The 23,634-nt window shown below is 36.5% G+C and overlaps 1 protein-coding gene across 1 annotated transcript in view; it reads right to left on the reverse strand.

Moving 5' to 3' along the window:
- Positions 1 to 23,634, reverse strand: part of C11H11orf80 (chromosome 11 C11orf80 homolog) — a 99,423-nt gene that overhangs the window by 36,792 nt on the left and 38,997 nt on the right. The window contains exons 4-7 of the mRNA XM_029915412.1: positions 8,264 to 8,373; positions 2,613 to 2,696; positions 1,158 to 1,213; positions 710 to 781 (exon numbers count right to left, since the gene is read on the reverse strand). Coding sequence (XP_029771272.1) covers positions 710 to 781; positions 1,158 to 1,213; positions 2,613 to 2,696; positions 8,264 to 8,373 — 322 coding nt within the window. The remainder of the gene's footprint in view (positions 1 to 709; positions 782 to 1,157; positions 1,214 to 2,612; positions 2,697 to 8,263; positions 8,374 to 23,634) is intronic.

The raw sequence follows: 23,634 nt of genomic DNA on the forward strand, positions 1-23,634 counted from the left end.
ATTTTGGCTAAGAGTAAACAAAAAAAGAGAGACTAAAAAGCCATGAGCAGTCTCTTCCAACCTTAAGATCCTATGACTACCAGAGCTGATTCAGAGTATACAAATGGAGTTGATAACTATTGAATAAAGATTAAATTAGTTGGACTTAATCATAAATTGTTTTCTTCTTGGTATAAGGCATGTTCACTTTGGATTCTCTGGTAGGTAGATATATGGCATAAGAAGGCAAGGCAGAGGGTTCTATTCCATTTATTTGTCATCTTCTCCATGGATTTTTTTTGTAGTCTGAAGGAGGGGGAGGTAGAGACATGATTTCCAAACCTATGCAAAATGCTGTTGCACAAAAAATATAATATACAAAGAATTCCTTTATATTCATAAAATCTTTCTAGCCAAGAGTACAAGTAACCTTCTAAAGTCCTTTCTCTCTTCTCATATGTAAATAAGTGCAATTTGTTTTGTTTCATTTATAGAAAAAAATAACACATGGAAAGCAGGGACATGTCCTCGGGTCAGTTAGAATATATTCAAGGAGCCAGAAATAACGAGAGTTTTCAATACAAATAAATTAAAAGTTTTACTTCCACTTTTCCTACACTAAGTGGCACTAAGAAATGACAAACAAGGTTATGTTCAATTTCTACCCAGATTCATACTCATAACAGGAGAGTAAAACATGGAGAGGGACAATAATGCTTTTACCCTTCACCTCACATAATGCTGAGAGTTTATAACAAGAGCAATTCCATTCGACAGGTTCAAAATGGGTTCATTCTTTGTCCTGAAAAGCAAAGCAAAGCAAAGCTAAGGCATATTTCAGAGATTCTAAAACCAATCTTTACCTGATACAAATTTTGGCCCATGACCACTACCACCCACAGAGATTGCTGGAATTCAATAACCAGTTAACCAAGGGGAATATGGCAATTTTTAAGATCACCCACTCTATTGAGAGGGAAAAGCATGAAAGGTTTAGATGAATCTACTTACTCATTTAACATTAACATAGAATAAGAAAATGTGGTGGGTCTCAGAAAATTAGTTTCAAGGTAACTTTGGGTCAAGAAGTCAAATTGTGAAACTACTAGAAACAGGGCAATAATTAGAAAAACTATAAAATCATGGCATAAACTTAAGCCATTGATTTAAGGACTTACCCAAAGATTTCCAAGGAAAGGATCCCATTCACTTTTACTCTGAAATTAAATCTAATCTGCAAGGTAAATGGGGTATGAGATTTAACAAGGATGGAGATTAAAAAATTTCCATACTTAATTTCCAAAGGGGAACATACTCTTTATATCACTTTTTTCACTTGCACTTTCCCTAAACAACTAACACAATTAACATTTGCCTGTGCTCAAATTCTGTTATCTAAAATTTATATTGAGTCCTACACTTCAACTCCAGGTGGTCACAGATTACCAGAATAGCTCACCTTTTGTTCTCTGCCATTCTCCCAATGTTATATCTTCTCTCGCTTAAAGGAACTAGTGATTTTTCTCTCCATTCTTTCCATTGTTTTCATACATAGAACATTCCATGCTTTTTTCTGTATGTTTTCTTCCCTTGCCCCCATCAGACTTTTATGTCCTCCCTCCAATTCACTTCACTGTCCTAATTATTTTCTACCTTTGATTTACATTTTTCTTTCTTGGTAATAGGGAATTCTAGAGCCAAAATGCCTGACTTCAAATCCTTGCTCTGCAAGTTATTTAACCTCTATACCACAGTTTCCTCAGCTGTAAAATGGGAATAATGATGATAAAACCTACTTCATAAGAGCTGTTGCATGGGGTGAGTGAATAAGTGTGTGGAAAGGACTCAATCGTGTCTGGCATGCAATATGCACTGAACCCTGCCAAAGACAGAAAAAGTAGAAAGGTAGCAAAAGAAAAAGGGAGAAGTTATATAACATACTTAATGGTGTGCATCCCTATAAACATATCTAACTATAGCTAATAATAAACTATAGCTCTCCAAAGTTCAAAGTACTTTGTCAAAACTTCCTGATTTGTTCTTATAGTCACTTTGGAAAAGAAGATAATCAGCAACATTCATTGTCCAGGTTTATAGAAAAATGAAGCACAGAGGAGGCAAAAAAAAAAAAAGTAACTAAACTGATATAATAAAACAATATGGAAGTAAAAACAACAACCCAAAGAAAGCTCTATATCCAAGGGCTCTCAACTATGTCAGATGACCAACACCAACACTGTGTTAGGGACACAGAAATCAAACCAATTCTATATTAAAATTGTAGTCATTGTCATTAAAAGAAAGAGGATCAATTGTATCCTCCCATATCCTACATAGTAGAAGTATCTTGAAAACATGTGATTTAAAACAATCATTACTGCGGCACCTGGGTGGCTCAGTTGGTTGAGCATATGACTTTGGCCAGGTCATGATCTCACAGTTCATGAATTCGAGCACTGCACTGGGCCGTGTGCTGCCAGCACAGAGGCTGGAGCCTGCTTTAGATTCTGTGTTTCCATCTCTCTCTGGCCTTCCCTGCTCACTCTCTCTCTCTCTCTCTCTCTCAAAAATAAACAAACATTAAAATAAATAAATAAATAAAAGAATCATTACTATGCAAAAGAACAGCTTACCTTAGGGTGTACCATGATGATTTTGCGTAAAAAGTTCTTTATCACCAACCTATCTGTCATCAAAGTTCTGGGCTTTTCATCAACCTGTAACAATACAACAAAAACTTCCACCACATATACAAACCCAGGAGTATAAATGAATTAAATTGTGGTATTTTTTCCTATAAAGATAACCTTCACCTTAGAAAACTTTTCAGACATATAAGGAGAACTATCTTTTGGTCTAAAAACTGGATACAAAAGGATATCTAACAAGCTGTCATTCCTTGGGTTAAACTATTTCATGGAACTTTAAGAGACATGTGAACAAAGATCAGAGTAACACCCGCAATCTCAAAACAAGTTTTTGGAACAAATTTAAAAGTAATTCAAACCAGAGCTAAGAAGTATTAACTCTTTCTTAGCTCTACCATCCTGATAGAAGAGTAAATCTCTTTAAAGAATGAAACAAAATTAGCAGACACTAAAAGAAATCTATTTTTCAACCCATTAATCTAAACTTTATTTTTTAAGAAAAGCTATAAAGCAAAAAGCTCACAAGTCAGAAGACCTAAGTTCTAGTACTGACTCTATAAAAATTACATACATAACTATGAAAAAAAATCACTTAATTGCTCTAGACTTCATTTACTAATCTTCAAAACAGGATAAAAGTTAATTTTTCTCCCTCACAGAACTGTTTTAAAGATCAAATAATAATCTGAAAGTATATATTATACATGGCAACAATAGTAGGTATCACTTGTTGAATGCCTACTATATAGCAAGCATTTTGCAGGTGCTTTACCTACATCACCTCACAAGAATCCTGGAGGCAGATATTACTATCCTCTCTGTAAGTTTTTTTTTTAAAACAAGGCTCAGAGAAGTTAAGCAACTTGCCTAAGGTTATTCAGATGTTCAGTGATAGAGCCAGAATTTGACCTTAAGTCTAACATCAACTGTCCATGCTTTTCCCAACATACCCAGATACCTTCCTATAATATAATAAATTTAAACTTAATGAGGATTTTCTCTTTTACCAGGAATGGGGCAAAAGTATCTCACTTATATTAATTACCTCAATTACCCCTCACAAAAGCCCTATTAGGTACACATAACCCACATCTTGTGGATGAAAAAAAAAATGAATCTCAAAGAGGTCAAACAACTTTCTCAAGGTTACCTGATCTGGCTTCAAAGCTTTAGTATTCACCAGTATCCTATAATGACTCATTATATTTAATACAATGTCCCTAAAACTAAAGTTAGGAGTCTTCCACAAAATGGAAAAGTATAAGAAAATGAGAGGAAGAAATAGAGTAAAAATATAAGTTCTTATCGGTGGCTCAGAGAATACAGAGCCATGTAGTAGGTACATATTAACGAAAAAAATGGTCCCATGGGTGCCTGGGTCGCTTATTTGGTTGAGCGTCCGACTTCAGCTCAGGTCATGATTTCACAGTTCATGGGTTTGAGCCCTGCATCAGGCTCTGTGCTGACCGCTAACTCAGAGCCTGCAGCCTGCTTCGGATTCTGTATCTCTTTCTCTCTCTGCCCCTCCCCTGTTCAGGTTCTGTCTCTCTCACTCTCTCTCTCTCAAAAATAAATAAAATGTAAAAAAAAAAAAAAAGGAAAAGAAAAGAAAAAGAAAAAAAATGGTCCCAGACCTCAAAATATCGTAACTCAAGGAGGAAGAAACAGAAAGAAGAATAAATTATTGTAATACCCTGAAAATGAGATCATGAATTGTACAGTGGGTGGGGAAATTAGATTATTACAGAATCATTAAAAAAAATTATCAGAAAAATGGATGGGAATTATTATAAAACTTGGGATACAGACCTAGGATTATTCATACACATAAACAGTGGTAATTAAATAGTTTCTACAGCATACACATCACAGTTACATCCTTGATTTAAAAATTTTTATCACAAAATGTTCAAATAGAAAAGCAATGATCTCTTCAAAGCATTTTCTGTACTTAGCACTTACAAAACAACTTCTTGGAACAATTTCAAACTTCTGTAGCCTTGGTTATTATAGGGTACATCATAGAAGGGGCTAATTATATCTAGCAGTAAGGCAACCAAGTAAGTGTAAGTTCCTTCAGCAGCTACCAGAGAGGGGCTACAATTAGTAATGATGAGGGGTACCATTTACTGAACACCTGCTACATGCCGAACAGTTTATATGCAAGTAGGAAATTTCCTTCTTTTATTTATGAAAATAATGAGATTAAATTAAGCTGTTTGATTTTCCAAAGTCACACATGGCTAGTTAAGAACTGGGATTCAAACCTAGATATGAATTGTTTTAAAGTCCACCTTCCAATGCTGTCTCTCCAAGAAAGTTTATTTTCTGTGTGCATAGCTTCCTGAATCGAATATTATGTTATCTATCATTACTTTTATGGACCCTGATAGGCAATGCTTTTGCAAACTCCTGAATTATCCACTCAAAACACTTAATGGAGCTTATTATTTACCTGGGCCTACAGAGGTAAATAAAACAATCTATGAATTTGAAGCGTTCAGTTAAGTAGAAGGGAAAGACAAATAAATAATTTATATGACAATGTGAAAGTTTTAGGATTTATATACACAAGAGATGCTAAAGAAATACACAAGACTGGCACCTAAGTCAGACTGAGAAGATAAAGTGACCTAATGTCATATCAGCAGAAGATAGTTAACATAAAGCAAATGCCTCTTTTTTAAAGATCTACTCATAAATTATTGAGAGAAAGAGAATATAAGTATGTGTGTATATCTACAAAGTCTTTTACAGCCTTTTACAGTTAGGTGTTGGAAAACCAGTACCTCAGCCTGGCATACCTATAGAAGCAGTGAATTTACTCAAGTGCTGTTAGGAAAAAATAGAAGCTGCCACCCCTGGGCAACAAAAACCACTACTGAATCATATGTTCCAGCATTCACCTTTAAATACTAATCTAATTATATCAAAGAATCTCAGAGCTGTTTTATATTTTCAAACTGAACTTATATAGTCATGGGCCTTATATGACTGTCTAGAAGAAAGGCAGTCAGTGCCTCTGTCTCTTCCTGTCTCAAAATAGAGAACCAAAGATAGATAAATATAAATATGAAGATGTGTTTGTAGGTATGTGTATCTCTACCAATTTTATCATTTTAAGTATTATGGCAAAAATAAATATAAAAATGGATAAAGCTTTCAAGAAGATCTTATAAAATCAAATTGTTTTTGGAAGTACATGTTACCAGCCTAATAGACTCCAAGATGCAAGATACAAGACTGACTCTGAGCTTATGCATCTCTCCTAAATGAAGCTCTCTTTGTATTTCCTGGGATTAGCTCTCTTCACATGCCCAAAGCAGTGGATCATTTATTATAGCTTTTTCACAGATGTCCCCATTCACTAGCCTCTACTATGAACCTTGCTATCTGACCCTTCTCCCCATTTGAGGTATATATATAGTTAGCTTGTTTGCAATCTCCCCTTCTCACTTTCTTCATTCATATATCTTTTAAATAGCTGCACAGTGCCAGACACAATGAGAGTAACAGAACAAATGCTTTCGGGAATCCTTGTTCCTCTGAGGGCATACTGCTCTTCCCCACTCACCACCTGACTGTAGGCACGAAGATCAGTTTCCCCAAGCACTTTAAGACATGCCTTCATCTGGGTTGACTTCCACATCTAAGTAGATGGCCTGTCTAGCAACAATTTAGACGTCATTTCCTGACCTCTTCAAATCCAATGACCTTGAACTCCATGATTTCCAGCCACCTATTTCCATGGCCACCTATTTCCATGGCCATAGTTTGGAATGGTACCATTCTAGAAACCTGAAACTGAAACACCTCACTCTTACGTGAAAAGACACACATCAAGATGTTAACAGTGGCTACATTGATTAAGTCAAATTATCTGTGTTCTAGATGCTCTCTTCAGTTTTACTGAAGGAAACCCTGCTTTTGCAATAGGGAAAAAAGTAAGGCAAACTTTATCATTGGAAGACAAATTTCTATTCTTTCACGTCTCTGAACTCCTTATATGCAGATAATCTGTTTTCAGTCTCATCAGGAAATGAGATGTGGCCACTTCCCATTGGGTTAGATATCTTCCCTCTATATATCCTTCCTCTATCATAATTCATATTACAGTGTATTATAATTATTTGTTTTCTTGTTTATCTTTTCCTTTAGATTCCAAGTTCCTTAGAATCAAGTAACATGTCTTGGGTCGCTGTATCTTCAACATCTAACAAAGTGAGGCCAACTTGAACAAACACAGGTTTCTCAATGAGTGAATACATATTCAAATAGACCTGATTAATATAAGACTTTGGTTCAAATTCTAATCCTGTCACTTAACTTTCATATGACCTTGGAAATCCAATCGAATTCTCTGAATCTCAGTTTTCTTATATCTGTAAATTGGGTGATAATCTCTGTTCTATCCACTTCACAGAGTAGTTGGGAGGCTTAAATAATATATATAAATGTTAGATATAAGAATTACCATTATTTGTTTAGACTGGCTAAAATACATGATCTCCTTTACTACAACTGCTTTTCTTGGTTCACTGAAATCAGCTTTTTTATTGCTACTTGACGTTAATAGTTTTAGAGCTGACTAACCATTAATTGCTCTAGACTGTTTACTCATCGTTCTCCTAAAGAAGATAAGGCACAGCCAGGGATATCTATTGTCGTAATACTGCACCCATTTCCTTTGAGAAGGAGCATATAATTGTCCAAACATGAAAAAAGGACTCCCAAGTGCTTCTTGGGAGAATGTTTAAAGTACTCGAATTCTTTATGTCTCCACAAATTCAAAGGAAAGAAAGAATAGGGAATCAGACAATTGTTAAAGGGAATGGAAAACTCAACTGCCACTCTCATAAAGCTGGGCTATAAATAAATCAATAAATATCTTTAAGTCAACCTAATAAAAATGTATCCCAATAGGATCTACACTGGGAATCCATTTTTATTTTCTCTTTCAGAAGATCCAAAGTCAAATAATGGCTTAATTTCAGTGGTTCTCAAATTTACCTGCACATTAGGAATCACCTGGGAATTTTTTTCATCTGGGATTTCAAAATTATTTTGAAGCCTAGGCCACACCAGGGTAGACTAAATTGTGTCCCCCAAAATTCACACATTGAAGCCCTAGCCCCCCATGTGACTATATTTGAAGACAGGACCTTAAGGACATAAGTAAAGCTAAATGAGGTCATAAACACAGAGCTCTAATCTGACAGGATGGGTGTCCTTATACGAAGTGGTAGACATTAGCAAGCTCTCTCACCACAAATACACAGAGGAACCATGTGAAGAAACAGTGAGAAGGTACCTTAATCTTTAACTTCTAGACTCCAAAAGTATGAGGAAATAATTTTCTGTTGTTTAACCACCCAATTCATAGTATTTTTTTATGGAAGCCTAAGTAAACTAATCCCACACCCTAGGCCCATTAAATCACAACCTCAAGGAGTGGGACACAAATACTAGTAGTTTAGAAGCTACCAGGTGTTTTAAAAGAGAAGTTTGGGAACAACTGCCTTATTTCATTTCAACTTGGAACTGTGATGGACCTAGGCTTTTCTTTCCTATTATTAGATTTGTAAAAAAATCAGAATCAAGATGTCAGTAATTTATAAAACCACAACAAAACCTGCCTCAAAAATCATCTGAAAGGGTGTTACCCCTGATACGTCGTGAGAATAGCTGGCTTCCTCTGAAGTCCAATTCAGCTTTGCAGAGAATCCAGGCAGAATAGATTGTATTTCTGTGTGAGAAGAAATGGAGGGGGAAAAAAAGCAGTTTGGATAAGTACCAGAGTTTCTGGAATTGTTTATTAAACTGATGAGCCAAGAAGGTATTTCCCTGATGAAAAGATTATCTGCAAAATTTAAAATATGACTGGAAATGGCTATGCATCAGCAAATTGCTTGAACATCTAGAGTTACTTTATGGGGTTAAGACATTTAATCTCATGTTTTCAATTTTTCACATTTGCTAAATCAATTTGTATTTTCAGTTAATTTCCACAAGGTCATGTCCAAAGCTAGAAATCTTCAGAACTTATAGCTCTAGCTTATATTCTTGTATTTTTAATAAATTCATTATTTAATAAACACAAATCCAGTAAGTGAGCTAATTTAGAATTAAAAGCAGAAAAACTCAAGAATGACCCTCTCAGGCATTTACCTATTACAGTACATTCGTTAATAAGGTAGTCTTTACAAAGTAAAATAAACTCCTGCTAATTTTGTTCACAAATTAACCAGTTGGTGTGTTTACATATATTGACTTAAAACTATCTTTCCACAAAGGACCAGCAGGCCTTGTGTCAGCAACAAAGAGAATCTCAAAATCTGCATCATTGTTCTTCCTTTCTGTATCTTGGCACTCATATTATAAAGGAAAAGAACCAAGTCTTCCATTTTTATAAAATGCCATCCCTTATTTCCCCTCTACATTACTAGTATAATGAAGAACTAAAAACACAATTTTGCAAATATAGTTGACAGTGTTGATTATACAAGAATGCAACTTTAAAATCCTAGTAACAGAATGCATCCTGAAATAATAGCACAACTTTCTCCTACAGCACTCATACTACATATCTAATAAAACTGTAACCTTCTCAGAAGGTATGGACATTACCAAGATCAAGTACTACTACCCATCAATCTTAACAGGTAGTATTTTTCTTGCCATTATTTGCTTTTCAAATAGAAGACAGTCATAAAGCTGGGGATAACAAGGCCACAAGGTTATGCTACACTGAAGTTTGGCGAACTTGGCACTGAACCAAGATGCCTTGCAGTTTTACCATGACCAATTTTCTGACCTAAAAGTGACCCCTTTTTTGCTGTGATTAAATTACCTTTTGTGAAATAAGAGAAAATTTGTTCTTGAATCCTACCTTGTCTTTGAAGTACTGATACAGTGCAGAATAGGGAAAACATATAGATACATGAGAAAAATATTGTCAAAACTGAATTCTCCAGAAATCTTAATAATGATTTAAAAGAAAATATGTAGTTACTAGAGGAAACTCAATTTCAATTTCCTCACTTCATACACATGTGCGCGTGCACGCACGCTCGCACACACACATGGACTGAGTTAAATGTGAAAGGCAGAACAATAAAACTAAATAAAATCCTTCTATTTTTTAATGTTTATTTACTTACTTTGAAAGAGAGAGTGAACACAGGGGAGTGCAGAGAGAGAGGGAGAAAGAGAATCCCAAGCAGGTTCTGTGCTCTCAGTGCAGACCTGGACATAGGCATCACTCACGAACTGTGAGGTTGTAACCTGAGCAGAAGTCAAGAGCCGGTGGCTTAACCAGCAGAGCCCCTTAGGGGCCCCAAAGCCTTTTATCTCAAGATAAATTGAGCATATGTTGATATTGCACCTTCCCTGTTACCTGGTGCTCATCACAAGTGCTTGCCTTAATACCCATCACCTATTAAAACAAGTATTTTTATTTTTTTAATTTTTAAAATGTTATTTTTGAAAGAGAGAGAGACAGCATGAGCAGGGGAGGGTCAGAGAGACAGGGAGACACAGAATCCGAAGACGGGCTCCAGGCTCTGAGCTAGCTGTCAGCACAGAACCCGATGTGGGTCTTAAACCCACGAACCGTGAGATCATGACCTGAGCTGAAGTCGGACACTTAATCGACTGAGCCACCCAGGCGCCCCAACAAGTATTTTTATTTTTAAAAAAATTTTTGAGAGAGAGAGAGAGAGAGAACAGGTGGAACATAGGTAGAAAGAGAGGGAGACACAGAATCTGAAGCAGGCTCCAAGCTCTGTCTGAGTTGTCAGCACAGAGCCTGACGTGAGGCTTGAACCCATGAACTGTGAGAGTATGACCTGAGCTTAAGTTACTCAACTGACTGAGCCACCCAGGCACTCCAAATCTTAACAAATAAACACATAGTCTAAAAAAACACAGTCATGGTGAGAAAAAGAGAAAAATCTTTACAGACCAGAAATGGAGAGAGAGATTTCCCTCATCTTCAGAGAGTAAAAAGAGAGAAAATCCACAATGGTAGGTGAGGACCAAGAGGTGCACAATCTTTGGGGCCTGGACTGGGGAAAAACACATGGGGCTACTACTGCAACAGCCACAGATGTAAGAGCAAGATCCACACAGGCCATACACAGGAGATCTAAACAAGGAAGCAAACCGTGAATTAAGGCCAAAGATTTGCCACCTGCCTACCAAAGAGTTGGTTAAAGCCAAGTGATGCTAGTAGCAGGATCAATGACACAAGACAAGGGCCTTAGAGCTGTCATATAAGTGGAGATAAGACTCAGAACTATATAGTCTATTAAGATGTAAGTGCTTTGTATCTTGCCACTCAAGCAAAATTTAATCCAAGATATATATCCTGTAAGATTAGGACTCAGCAGGGGTGCCTGGGTGGCTCAGTCAGCTAAGTGTCTGACTTTGGCTCAGGTCATGATTTCACAGTCCGTGGGTTCTAGCCCCGCTCGGGCTCTGTGCTAACAGCTCAGAGGCTGGAGCCTACTTCAGATTCTGTGTCTCCCTCTCTCTGCCCCTCCCTTATTCACTCTCTCAAAATAAAATAAAGACATAAAAAAATTAAAAAAAAAAAAGATTAGGGCTCAGCAACAAAGAACTTCCTATTGGAACCCTGTCAATGCAGAATGTGTTCCAAACAAAAGGATGATGGACAATTAACTCTTAACTAAAAGTTAGCAAGATCAATAACATGAAAAATATGACACATATCAACTAGTAAAACTTATAAATAGGGAAACAGAATTTTTTTTATAGTTTATTGTCAAGTTGGTTTCCATATAACAGTGCTCTTCCCCACAAGTGCCCTCCTCCATATCCATCACATCCCTTCCCCTTTCCCCCTCCCCCTTCAGCCCTCAGTTTGTTCTCAGTATTTAAGAGTCTCTCATGATTTGCCTCCCTCCCTCTCCCTAACTCTTTTTCCCCCGCTTCCCCTCCCCATGGTCCTCTACTAAGTTTCTCTTGTTAGACTTATGAATGAAAACATATGGTATCTGTTCTTCTCTGCCTGACTTATTTCACTTAGCATGACACCTTCAAGGTCCATCCATGTTGCCACAAATGGCCAGATTTCATTCTTTCTCATTGCCATGTAGTATTCCACTGTATATATAAACCACATCTTCTTGATCCATTCATCAGTTGATGGACATTCAGGCTCTTTCCATGATTTGGCTATTGTTGAAAGTGCTGCTATAAACATTGGGGTACATGTGCCCCTATGCATCAGCACTTCTATATCCCTTGGGTAAATCCTTAGCAGTGCTATTGCCGGGTCCTAGGGGAGTTCTATTGTTAATTTTTGGAGGAACCTCCATATTGTTTTCCATAGCAGCTGTACCAGTTTACATTCCCACCAACAGTGTAGGAGGGTGCCTGTTTCTCCACATCCTCATCAGCATCTAGTCTCCTGATTTGTTCATGTTAGCCACTCTGACCGGCGTGAGGTGGTATCTCAGTGTGGTTTTGATTTGTGTTTCCCTGATGATGAGTGACACTGAGCATTATTTCATGTGTCTGTTGGCCATCTGGATGTCCTCTTTGGAGAAGTGTCTATTCATGTCTTCTGCACATTTCTTCATAGGATTATTTGTTCTTTGTGTGTGGAGTTTGGTGAGTTCCTTGTAGATTTTGGATACAGCCCTTTATCCGATATGTCATTTGCAACTATCTTTTCCCATTCTGTCAGTTGCCTATTAGTTTTCTTAATTTTTTCCTTTGGCATGCAGAAGCTTTTTATCTTGATGAGGTCCCAAGAGTTCATTTTTGCTCTTGATTCCCTTGCTTTTGGGGATGTGTTGAGTAGGAAATTGCTGCAGTTGAGCTCAAGGACGCTGTTTCCTGCTTTCTCCTCTAGGGTTTTCCTGGTTTCCTGTCTCACATTCAGGTCCTTCAGCCATTTTGAGTTTATTTTTGTGTATGGTGTTAAGAAAGTGGTCTAGTTTCATTCTTCTCCATGTTGCTGTCCATTTCTCTCAGCACAACCTTTAAAGAGGGAGTCTTTTTTCCATTGGATACTCTTTCCTGCTTTGTCAAAAATTAATTGGCCATACATTTGTGGGTCCAGTTCTGGGATCTCTTTTCTATTCCATTGGTCTATGTGTCTGTTCTTGTGCCAATACCATACTGTATTGATGATTATAGCTTTGTAGTAGAGGCTAAAGTCCAAGATTTGGTTTTGGTTTTCTTCCTCAATATTACTTTGGCTATTTGGAGTCTTTTGTGGTTCCATACAAATTTTAGGATAGTTTGTTCTAGCTTTGAGAAGAATGCTGGTGCAATTTTGATTGGGATTGCATTGAATGTGTAGATTGCTTTGGGTAATAATGACATTTTAACAATGTTTATTCTTTCAATCCATGAGCATGGAATGGTTTTCCATTTCTTTGTGTCTTCTTCAATTTCCTTAATAAGTTTTCTATAGTTTTCATTGTACAGGTCTTTTACATCTTTGGTTAGGTTTATTCCTAGGTATTTTATGGTTTTTCATGCAATTGTGAATGGGATCAGTTTCTTAATTTCTCTTTCTGTTCCTTCATTATTGGTGTATAAAAATGCAGCCAATTTCTATACATTGATTTTGTACCCTGTGAGTTTGCTAAATTTATGTATCAGTTCTAGTAGACTTCTGGTGGAGTCTGTCGAATTTTCCATATAGAGAATCATATCATCTGTGAAAATTGAAAGTCTGACTTCGTCTTTGCTAATTCTGATGCCTTTTATTTCCTTTTGTTTTCTGACTGCTGATGCTAAGACTTCCAGCACTGTGTTAAACAACAGTGGTGAGAGTGGACATCCTTGTCGTGTTCCTGATCTCAGGGGGAAAGCTCTCAGTTTTTCCCCATTGAGGATGATACTAGCTGTGGACTTTTCATAAATGGCTTTTAAGATGTTTTAAGTAAATTCCTTCTATCCCGACTTTCTCGAGGGTTTTTATTAAGAAAGGATGCTGTATTTTGTCAAATGCTTTTTCTGCATCTATCAACAGGACCACATGGTTTTTATTTTTCCTTTTGTTAATGTGATGTATCACACTGATGGATTTGCGAATATTGAACCAGCCCTCTAACCCAGGAATGAATCCCACTTGGTCATGGTGGATAATTCTTTTTATATGCTGTTGAATTCGATTTGCTAGTATCTTGTTGAATATTTTTGCATCTGTATTCATTAAGGATATTGGCCTGTAGTTCTCTTTTTTTGGCGGGCCTCTGTCTGGTTTGAAAATCAAAGTGATGCTGGCTTCGTAGAATGAGTCTGGAAGTTTTCCTTCTATTTCTATTTTTTGGGATAGCTTGAGAAGTATGGGTATTAACTTTGCTTTAAATGTCTGGTAGAATTCCCCAGGGAAGCCATCTGGCAACCAGGCTCTTTCTCAGTGGGAGATTTTTGATAACTGATTCTATTTCTTCACTGTTATGAGTCTGTTCAGATTTTCTATCTCTTCCCATTTGAATTTTGGTAGTGCATGTGTGTTTAGGAATTTGTCCATTTCTTCTGGGTTGTCCAGTTTGTTGGCATATAATTTTTCATAGTATTCTCTGATGATTGCTTGTATTTCTGAGGAATTGGTTTCAATAGATACATTTCCATTTGTGATTTTTGTCTATTTGGGTATTCTCTCTTTTCTTTCTGAGGAGGCTAGCTAGAGGTTTATCAATTTTGTTTATTTTTTTAAAAAACCAACACTTGGGTTTCATTGATCTGTTCAACTGTTTTTGGGGGTTCTATATTGTTTATTTCTGCCCTAATCTTTATTATTTTTCTTCTGCTGCTGGGTTTAGGGTGCTCTTGCTGCTCCCCTTCTAGTTCCTTTAGGTGCTCTGTTAGATTTTGAATTTGCGCTTTTTCTAGTTTTTGAAATAGGCCTGAATTGCAATATACTTTCCTCTTAGGACTGCCTTTGCTGTATCCCAGAGAGTTTGGATTATTGTATCTTCATTTTCATTTGCGTCCATATATTTTTAAATTTCTTCTCTAACTGACTGATTGGCCCAATTGTTCTTTAGTAGGGTGGTCTTTAACCTCCGTGTTTTTAGAGGTTTTCCAGAGTTTTTCCTGTGATTGATTTCAAGTTTCATAGCATTGTGACCTGAAAGAGTGCATGGTATACTCTCAATTCATTTATATTTATCGAGGGCTGCTTTATGACCCAGTATGCGATCTATCTTGGAGAATGTGCCATGTGCACTCTAGAAGAAAGTGAATTCCCTAGCCTCAGGATGTAGAGTTCTAAATATATCTGTTAAATCCATCTGTTCCAATGTGTCATTCAGGTCCATTGTTTCTTTAGTGATTTTCTGTCTAGTTGATCTATCCATTGCTGTAAGTAGAGTATTAAGATCCCCTATAATTAGCACATTCTTATCAATACGATTGTTTCTGTTTGTGATGGTTTTATGTATTTGGGTGCTCCCGAATTCGGAGTGTAGATGTTTATAATTGTTAGCTCTTCCTGATGGAGAGACCCTGTAATTATTATATAACATCCTTCTTCATCTTTTGTTACTGCCTGTACTTTAAAGTCCAGTTTGTCCAATATAAGTATGGCTACTCTGGCTTTCTTTTGACTTCCAGTCGCATGATAGATGTTTCTCCATCCCCTTACTTTCAATCTGCAGGTTTCTTCAGGTCTTCTCTTATAGACAGCAAATAGATGGATTTTTTTTTTTACCCATTCTGTGACTGTGTGTCATTTGATTGGAACATTTAGTCCATTTACATTCAGTGTTATTACTAAAAAATATGTGTTTAGATTGTGTTCTCTGTAAGGTTCATGCTTGTAGTGGTGTCTCTGGTACCGTGTATTCCTTGCAACATTTCCCCCATAGAGTCCCTCTTAGGATTTCTTGTAGGGCTGGTTTAGTGGTGGTGAATTCTCTCAATTATTTCTTTATTTGGGAAAACCTTAATCTCTCCTTCTATTTTGAATGACAAGCTCGCTGGGTAAAGGATTCTTGGCTGCATATATTTTTCTGTTCATCACTTTGAAGATTTCCTGCCATTCCTTTCTGGCCTGCCAAGTTTCAGTAGATAGAACTATAACCACTCTAATAGGTTTCTCTTTGTATGTCAGGACCCTTTTATCCCTAGCTGCTTTCAGAATTCTTCATCCTTATATTTTGCCAGTTTCACTATGATATGTCGTGCTAAAGGTCGATTCAAGTTACATCTGAGGGGAGTTCTCTGTGCCTCTTGGATTTCAGTGTCTATTTCCTTCCCCAGATTGGGGAAGTTCTTGCCTATGATTTGATCAAGCACCCCTTCAGGACCTTTTTCTCTTTCTTCTTCTTCAGGAATTCCTATGATACAGATACTGTTTTGTTTGATTATATCACTCAGGTCTCAAATTCTCCTTTTGTGCTCCTGGATCAATTTCTCTCTCTTTTTCTCGGCTTCCTCTTTTTCTATAACTGTATCTTCTAATTCGCCTATTCTCTTTGCCTATTCAACCTGGGAGGTGGCAGCCTTCACTTTATTATGAACCTCACTTACAGCATTTTTTTAACTTGTCACAGCTATTTTTAAGGTCCCTAGTTTTTGTATCAATAGCTTCTCTGACGTCTTCCATGCTTTTTTCAAGGCTAGCGATTAATTTTATGACAACTTTTCTAAGTTCTTGCTCCATTATGTTGCTTATATCTGTTTTGAGCAGTTCTGTAGCTGTGACTTCTTCCTGGAATTTCTTTAGAGGAGAGGTCTTCTGTTTCAACATTTTGGCTAGCTTTCTGTCTCTTGTCAGTTTTAAAAGCTTATTACACACTCTGCACCTGTGAATATTGCTATATTAAAGAAGGCTCTTTAACTGTCCAGGGCCTATCTGTTCAGGAAGTGTTCTTTTAGTGGTATCTCTCGGTTTCTCTTGTTGTGCCTTTGGTTATTTTATTTCCCTACTCAGTGATATTTGGGACTCTCCACCAGGTGTACTTTGACTTGTTTCTTGAGGTAGCCCTATGAGACTGTCTTCTTTGTGGACTCTGTGTCTTTTCCTCCCAGACTCTTGCAAATCCAGGAAACAGAATTAACGAGGCAATCTGAAAGGAAACTATCAACAAAACAAAAAGACAATCTACTGAATGAAAGAAAATACTTACAAATGATATATATAAGGGGTTGATATCCAAAATAAAGAACAACTCAACACTAAACCTCCCACACACAAATAATCCAATTAAAAATGGGAAGATCTGAACAGACATTTTTCCAAAGATGACATATAGATGGCAAACAGATACATGAAAAGATGCTCAATATCACTCATCATCAGGGAAATGCAAATCAAAACCACAATGAGATATCATCTTATGCCTGCCAGAATTGCTAAAATGAAAAACACAAGAAATAATAAGTATTAGTAGGAATGTGGGTCCAAAAGGAACTCTCATGCACTGTTTGTAAGAAAGTAAACTGGTATAGCCATTGTGGAAAACAGTATGGAGGTTCTGCAAAAAATTAAAAACAGAACTACCACATGATCTAATAATTCCACTACTGGGTATTTACAAAATAATAGGAGAAAACTAATTCAAAAAGATATATGCACCCCTATATTTACTGCAGCATTATATACGGTAGCCAAGATAGGGAAGCAACCCAAATATCCACTGATTGATGAATGAATAAAGATGTGGTGTGTATGTATACATATGTATACACATGTATACACACACACATATACACATATATATCATATATAGATATAGATATATACACACATAGTGGAATACTACACAGCCATAAAAATCACCATATGAATTCACTCACAAGTGAAAACTAAACAAATGAATAAACAAAGAAAAAGTAGAATCATACCTATAAATACAGAGAGCAAACTAATGGTTGCTAGAGGACGGGGAAATTGGGGATGGGAAAAATGGGTGATGAGAAGTAACAGATATAGGCTTGTGGTTATGGAAGGAACAGGTCATGAGAATAAAAGGTACAGCATAGGGAATATAGTCAACGATGTCATAATAGTGTTGTATGGTGACAGATGGTAGCTACATTTGTGTTGTGCATAGCACAACATGTAGAGATGTGGAATCACTGTGCTTTATACCTGCAACTTATGTAGTACTGTGTGTCAACTATATTAAAATTTTAAATTTTTTCAAAAAAGAATACATGCCATAGATTAAACAGAAAGTAACAGGGGAAAACTCTATTATAAATCTTGACAATTAAAGATACATCATTTGAAATGAAAATGTTACGGGAGGCAGATTAGTGACTGTAAAAGGGCACATTTAAAAGAAAAGGTAGTACCTGAATCTTTCTTGCAGCATTGTTCATAGTAGGCAAAAGTTGAAACAACCCAAATGTCCATCAATAATAAACAGATTAACAAAACATGCAATGTTGTTCATCCATAAAAATAACCGAAGGACTGTTCCATACTACAACATGGATGAATTAAAAAATTTTTAAGGTCTATTTATTTTTGAGAGAGCATGAGAGCCAAGGAGGAGCAGAGAAAGAGAGGGGGGACAGAGGATATGAAGTGGGCTCCGTGCTGACAGATGAGCCCTATGTGGAGTCCAAACTCATGAACCACGAGATCATGACCTGAGCCAAAGTTAGAGGCTTAACCCACCGAGCCACCCAAGTGCCCCACAACATGGATGAACTTTAAAAACATTATGCTGGGGCACCTGGGTGGCTCAGTGGGGTGATGAGCACTTGACTCTTGATTTCATCTCAGGTCATGATTCCAGGGTCATGGGATCAAGCCCTGTGTCAGGCTCCATGCTGAGCACAGAGCCAGCTTAAGATTCTCTGTCTTCCTCTGTCCCTCTTACCCACTCACGTTTTCTCTCTCTCTAAAATAAAAAATAATTTTTAAAACATTATGCTTAGTGAAAGAGATCAGACACAAAAGACTACATGTTGTATTATTTCATTTATATGAAATCTCCAAAATAGGCAAATCCATAAAGACATTAAGGATAGATTTTTAAAAGACATAAACACTAAAAAAAGTTTTAATGTTTAAATTTATTTATTTATTTTGAGAGAGAGAGAGTGCAGAGGAGGGAAAGAGAGAGGGAGAGAGAGAATCCCAAGCAGGCTCCACACTGTCAGCATGGAACCCAATGCAGAACTTAATCTCATGAAATGTGAGATCATGATCTGAGCTGAAACTGAGAACTGGGCGTTTAACCAACTGATCCACCCAGTCACCCCACTAAAAAAATTTTAAATTAAAATAGATCAAGAATAAATAATGACTGAGAATTATCATAAAACAAAGACAGATGTAAGTACTGTTTGAATAAATTTACCAAATGCCAAGCAGGACACATTCTTAAAAAAAAAAAAAAAGACACACAGCTGAACATATCAAAGTGAAACCCAGAATAACAAAGATAAAGAGAAAACTCTAAAAAAACTACAAAAGAGAATGAAATTATCTTGAAGAAACAGGAGTTAGACTTATGACCAGCAACATTAGATACCAGAAGATAATTAAGAACTATCATCAAAGATCAGGAAAAAAATTAACCTGGAAATCTGGACCTTTAAGAGAGCCAAACTACCGTTAAAGAATGAAAAACTTTAGGGGAGCCTGGGTGGCTCAGTCGGTTAAGCATCCACTTTCAGCTCAGGTCATGATCTCATGGTTTGTGAGTTCAAGCCCCTCATCAAGCTCTTTGCTATGAGCACAGAGCCCACTTTGGATCCTCTGCCCCCTTTGCTCTCTGCCCCTCCCCCACTATTTCTTTCTTTCTCTCTCTCTCAAAATAAACTTTAGAAATAAGAACAAAAATCTTTAACTTATTTATTATTTATTTCATGTTTTTATTTTTGAGAGACAGAGTGCAAGTGGGGGAAGGGCAGAGAGAGAGAGGGAGACAAAATCTGAAGCAGGCTCCAGTCTCTGAACTGTCAGCAAAGAGCCTGATGTGGGGCTTGAACCCACCAACTGTGAGACCATGACCTGAGCTGAAGTTGGATGCCTAACCAAATGAGCCACCCAGGCACCCCTAGAATGGAAAACTTTAAATGTTTACATTCCATAAGCCCTTGCTGAAAGAACTAAATAAACTAAATAAATCAGCATAGCCATTTAAAAATGAGTTTAAATTTACTCCTTTTTGCTGAGATAGTGTTGAAATAAGGAAGAAAGAATTATATCATCAACAATATCAAGCTATCTCTTCATATAGCTCTTCAACAGTTAAAGCAGCAAAATTTCAATCATGTGGCAATGTGAACTATTGTGCACGTGCGGGCACACAGAACCAAGGACATGAGGGTAAGAGAATGAGGAAAAGAAGAGGGAGAGTCACAGGATGGGGACAGGAGGAGCAACATGTGCGGTGCCCGTATTGCCGCTTTAGTCCTCACAAGCAAGTCATTTTATACAGACAGCTTCAGCTGTAAACAATCCCGGAAGATTGCCAAAGCTTGAAGCACAATCAACATTTCAACTCAAGAAGCATGACAGTCATTTGTACAATTAACATCTTAACTCAAGTAATCTAATCCTAGAGAAACTGGGGGCAGCTGCAAGGGTTGTAAGGGCACAAGAACTTTTGCTCAATCACACTCTCCCTACTGGCTCCTTGCTGCTACTTCCCACAGTGAACATACATCAAAACTGTATTCTGGGACTTCTTCCAGCAATGATGAAATAACAGATACTAATAAATCAGCTCTCCCACCAAAAACTACTATAAAACTGGATAAAACATTTGAGTCAACTGTTTTCAGGCACTGGACAATAAACAGCACAAGACTGTGATCCCTGAGAAGGGAACTCCTGGGGTAAACCCTATGATTGCCCTGGGTGTCTGCCTGAGGAAATGTTGCTGTCCACTGAGCAGAGACCTGGAGCCCAAGCGGAGTATAGTGGTTCCAGTATGCTGAGAAGACGCAGAACAGAGTTCAGAGTTCCAAAAGTAGCTGGAATCTGCAAGGCAGGGTACAGGAGAGGAGGGAGCTATGCAGAAGTAGGTACTGAAAGTCTGTGTGGGAGCTCCCCATGAGTCCTTGGTCAGAAGCTGGACTATGCATGTACATATAAAATTTCCCAGAGAGCGTTTTAAATGGAGTTGAGAATGAAACAAGATAGAAGGTCAAGGAGTGCTGAAAAATGTTGGCCTTCAGAACCAACCAGAATGGAGAGGTCTTGATAAAACTGATGGTGTCCAGCTAAGATGCCAAAAAATTAAGACTATACTAGCAAAAGAAAAAAAGAAAAACAAGAAGAAAACAACTTTCTAGATGAAAACCCACTTTCTAGATGAAAATTTGTTCTTGATCTAATCCAAAAATAATGCCTAAAACCAAGACTTAATGAGATCCACAGAGGAGATACTTTGGAGATTGAGTGGTATCAAGTTAAAGGAGTTTGGAAAATGACTTGAGTTTCTACATATAAGCCCTATAAAATGTACAAAAACAAGCCAACACAAGGTTAGACTAGCCATTTAGAACAAAAATCAACACTCTTCAGAGGTAAAACAGAGTATGAAATATGAACACATTACCCAATGTAAAATAAGGAATTACTATACATGCAAAAAAAAAACCCACTGTAACTCAGAAAGAAAAAAAAAAGGAATTAAAAAAAAACCCCTAGCCTGTCATAGATGTTACATTTAGGAAAGACTTTAAGGTACATACTATTATATGTTCAAAGACAAAGGTGGCATAATTGTGTCAAATGATAGGAAATATCAGCAGAAAAAAGTACTGTAAAAAAAAAGAATCAAATGGAAATTCTATAGTTGAAAAGTTCAATAACTGAAATGAAGAATTTGCTGGAAATGTTTAATACATTATATATGACAGAGGAGTCAGTGAAATTATTGAAGACAAAGAACAAAAATTATCCAATCTGGGGCACCTGGATGGCTCAGTCATTTGAGCCTCCAACTTGATTTTGGCTCAGTCATGATCCCAGGGTCATGGCATTGAGCCCCACATGACCTCCGTGCTAAGTGTGGAGCCTACTTAAAATTCTGTTTCTTTCTGTCTCTCTCTCTCTCCCTCTGCCTCTACTCACCACTTATGCCCTCTAAAAAAAAATATCACTATCTCTATCTCCATATCCAATCTGGACAGTAAAGAGACTGAAGAAAAAGGAACAGAATCTTAGAGACCTATAGAACAATATCAACCAGTCACAAATATGTATAATGGGAGTTCCAGAAGGAAAAGGAAGTGGAATGGACAGGAAAAATATGAAATGGACAGGAGGAAAAATGAAAAATATTATTTTTTAATTTGATGAAAAATATTAAGATGTGAAAAGCTCAGCAAACCCCAAGCAAGATAACTGCAAAGAAAATCACATCTAAGTACATAATGGTCAAAGTAATTTTTTTAATAAAGAAGATAAAAAGAAAATCTTGAAACAAGCTGGTAGAAAAAGTACATATTACTTACAGAGTAACCATAATATAAATTACAGCTAACTTCTTCTGAGAAATTGAGGACAGAAGACAATGGAATGACTTCAAAGCACCATCAAGCTAGAATTTCAAGTCCACTGAAATATCCTTATTTTAAAATGAGGATAAGACAAAGACATTTTTAGGTTAAACAGAAGATTAAGTAATTTATTGGCAGAAAACCTGCACTACAAGAAGTGCTAAAGGGTGTTCTTTAGGCTGAAGATGAAAGATAGATATACAGGAAAAAATGAAGAACACCGGAAATGAATAAGTGAGTAAATACAAAAAACATTTTTTTCTTCTCATAGTTTTCTTAACATACAACAGTTTAAAGCAAAAACAATAACATTGTAAAGCAGGAATTAGAACATCTGAAAGTACTGAAAATAGAGCAAAAAACATTACTGAATTAAAACCTACCAAATAAAATAGTCAAAAGTTCATCCTGATTAAATAGCTGGATTAATAAATAAAAGATTTAGAAGGGACACCTCTTCATTATAAATTCCAAAAAATAAATGTAGAAGAAATGAGGACATATGATATCACAATAATACTACAGTAATAAATGCTACAGGCCAGATCCACCAATGAATATTAAATTAGTAGATGAACATTTAAGGAAAAACAAGATATTTGCAAATTTTCATAGTATTTCCAAATATTTAAAAATTACACAAAATAACTCTACTTAGAAAATTCTGACAGATCACACCTTAATCAAGTGACCAAGATTAATATTAGCAATAAAGAGACCTCAACATCATCATTTTCCTCATATGACACACTGAAATGGAAACATCATCTCTGTGGTATTCTTCCCAACAATGTATACCCTCAATCTAATACAAGAAAACATCACACAAGCTCAAATTGAAGGAAATTCTACAAAATACCTAACAAGTACTTTTTGAAAGTATCCAGGTCACAAAAGAAAAGGAAGTCTGAGAAACTGTCACAGATTGAAAGAGATTAATAAAACCTAACAGCTAAATGCAAAGTGATATCCTGTAATGGACCCAGGAACCAAAAAAGAACATTAGCAGAAAAGCTGGTAAAATCATAATGAAGTCTATAGTTTCATTAATACTGTTTTACCAAAGTTAATTTGTTAGTTTTGATTATTGTACTATAAGGTGTTTAAAATATCAATTGTATTTTCATTTTCATTTGTTTCCATATATTTTTTAATTTCTTCTCTAATTGCCTGATTAGCCCAATCACTCTTTAGTAGGGTGGTTTTTAACCTCCACATTTTTGGCAAAGCAGTCCTAAGAGGAAAGTATATTGCAATCCAGGCCAATTTCAACAAACTAGAAAAAGCGCAAATTCAAAATCTAACAGAGCACCTACTGGAACTAGAAGGGAAGCAGCAAGAGCACCCCAAACCAAGCAGAAGAAAAGAAATAATAAAGATCAGGGCAGAAATAAATATAGAATCCAAAAAAACAGTCAAGCAGATCAATGAAACCAAGAGTTGGTTCTTTGAAAAAATAAACAAAATTGATAAACCTCTAGCCAGGCTCCTCAGAAAGAAAAGAGAGAGCACCCAGATAGACAAAATCATGGATGAAAAAGCATCT

The sequence above is a fragment of the Suricata suricatta genome, chromosome 11 (genome assembly GCF_006229205.1).
Source record: "Suricata suricatta isolate VVHF042 chromosome 11, meerkat_22Aug2017_6uvM2_HiC, whole genome shotgun sequence".
NCBI classification, from domain to species: domain Eukaryota; kingdom Metazoa; phylum Chordata; class Mammalia; order Carnivora; family Herpestidae; genus Suricata; species Suricata suricatta.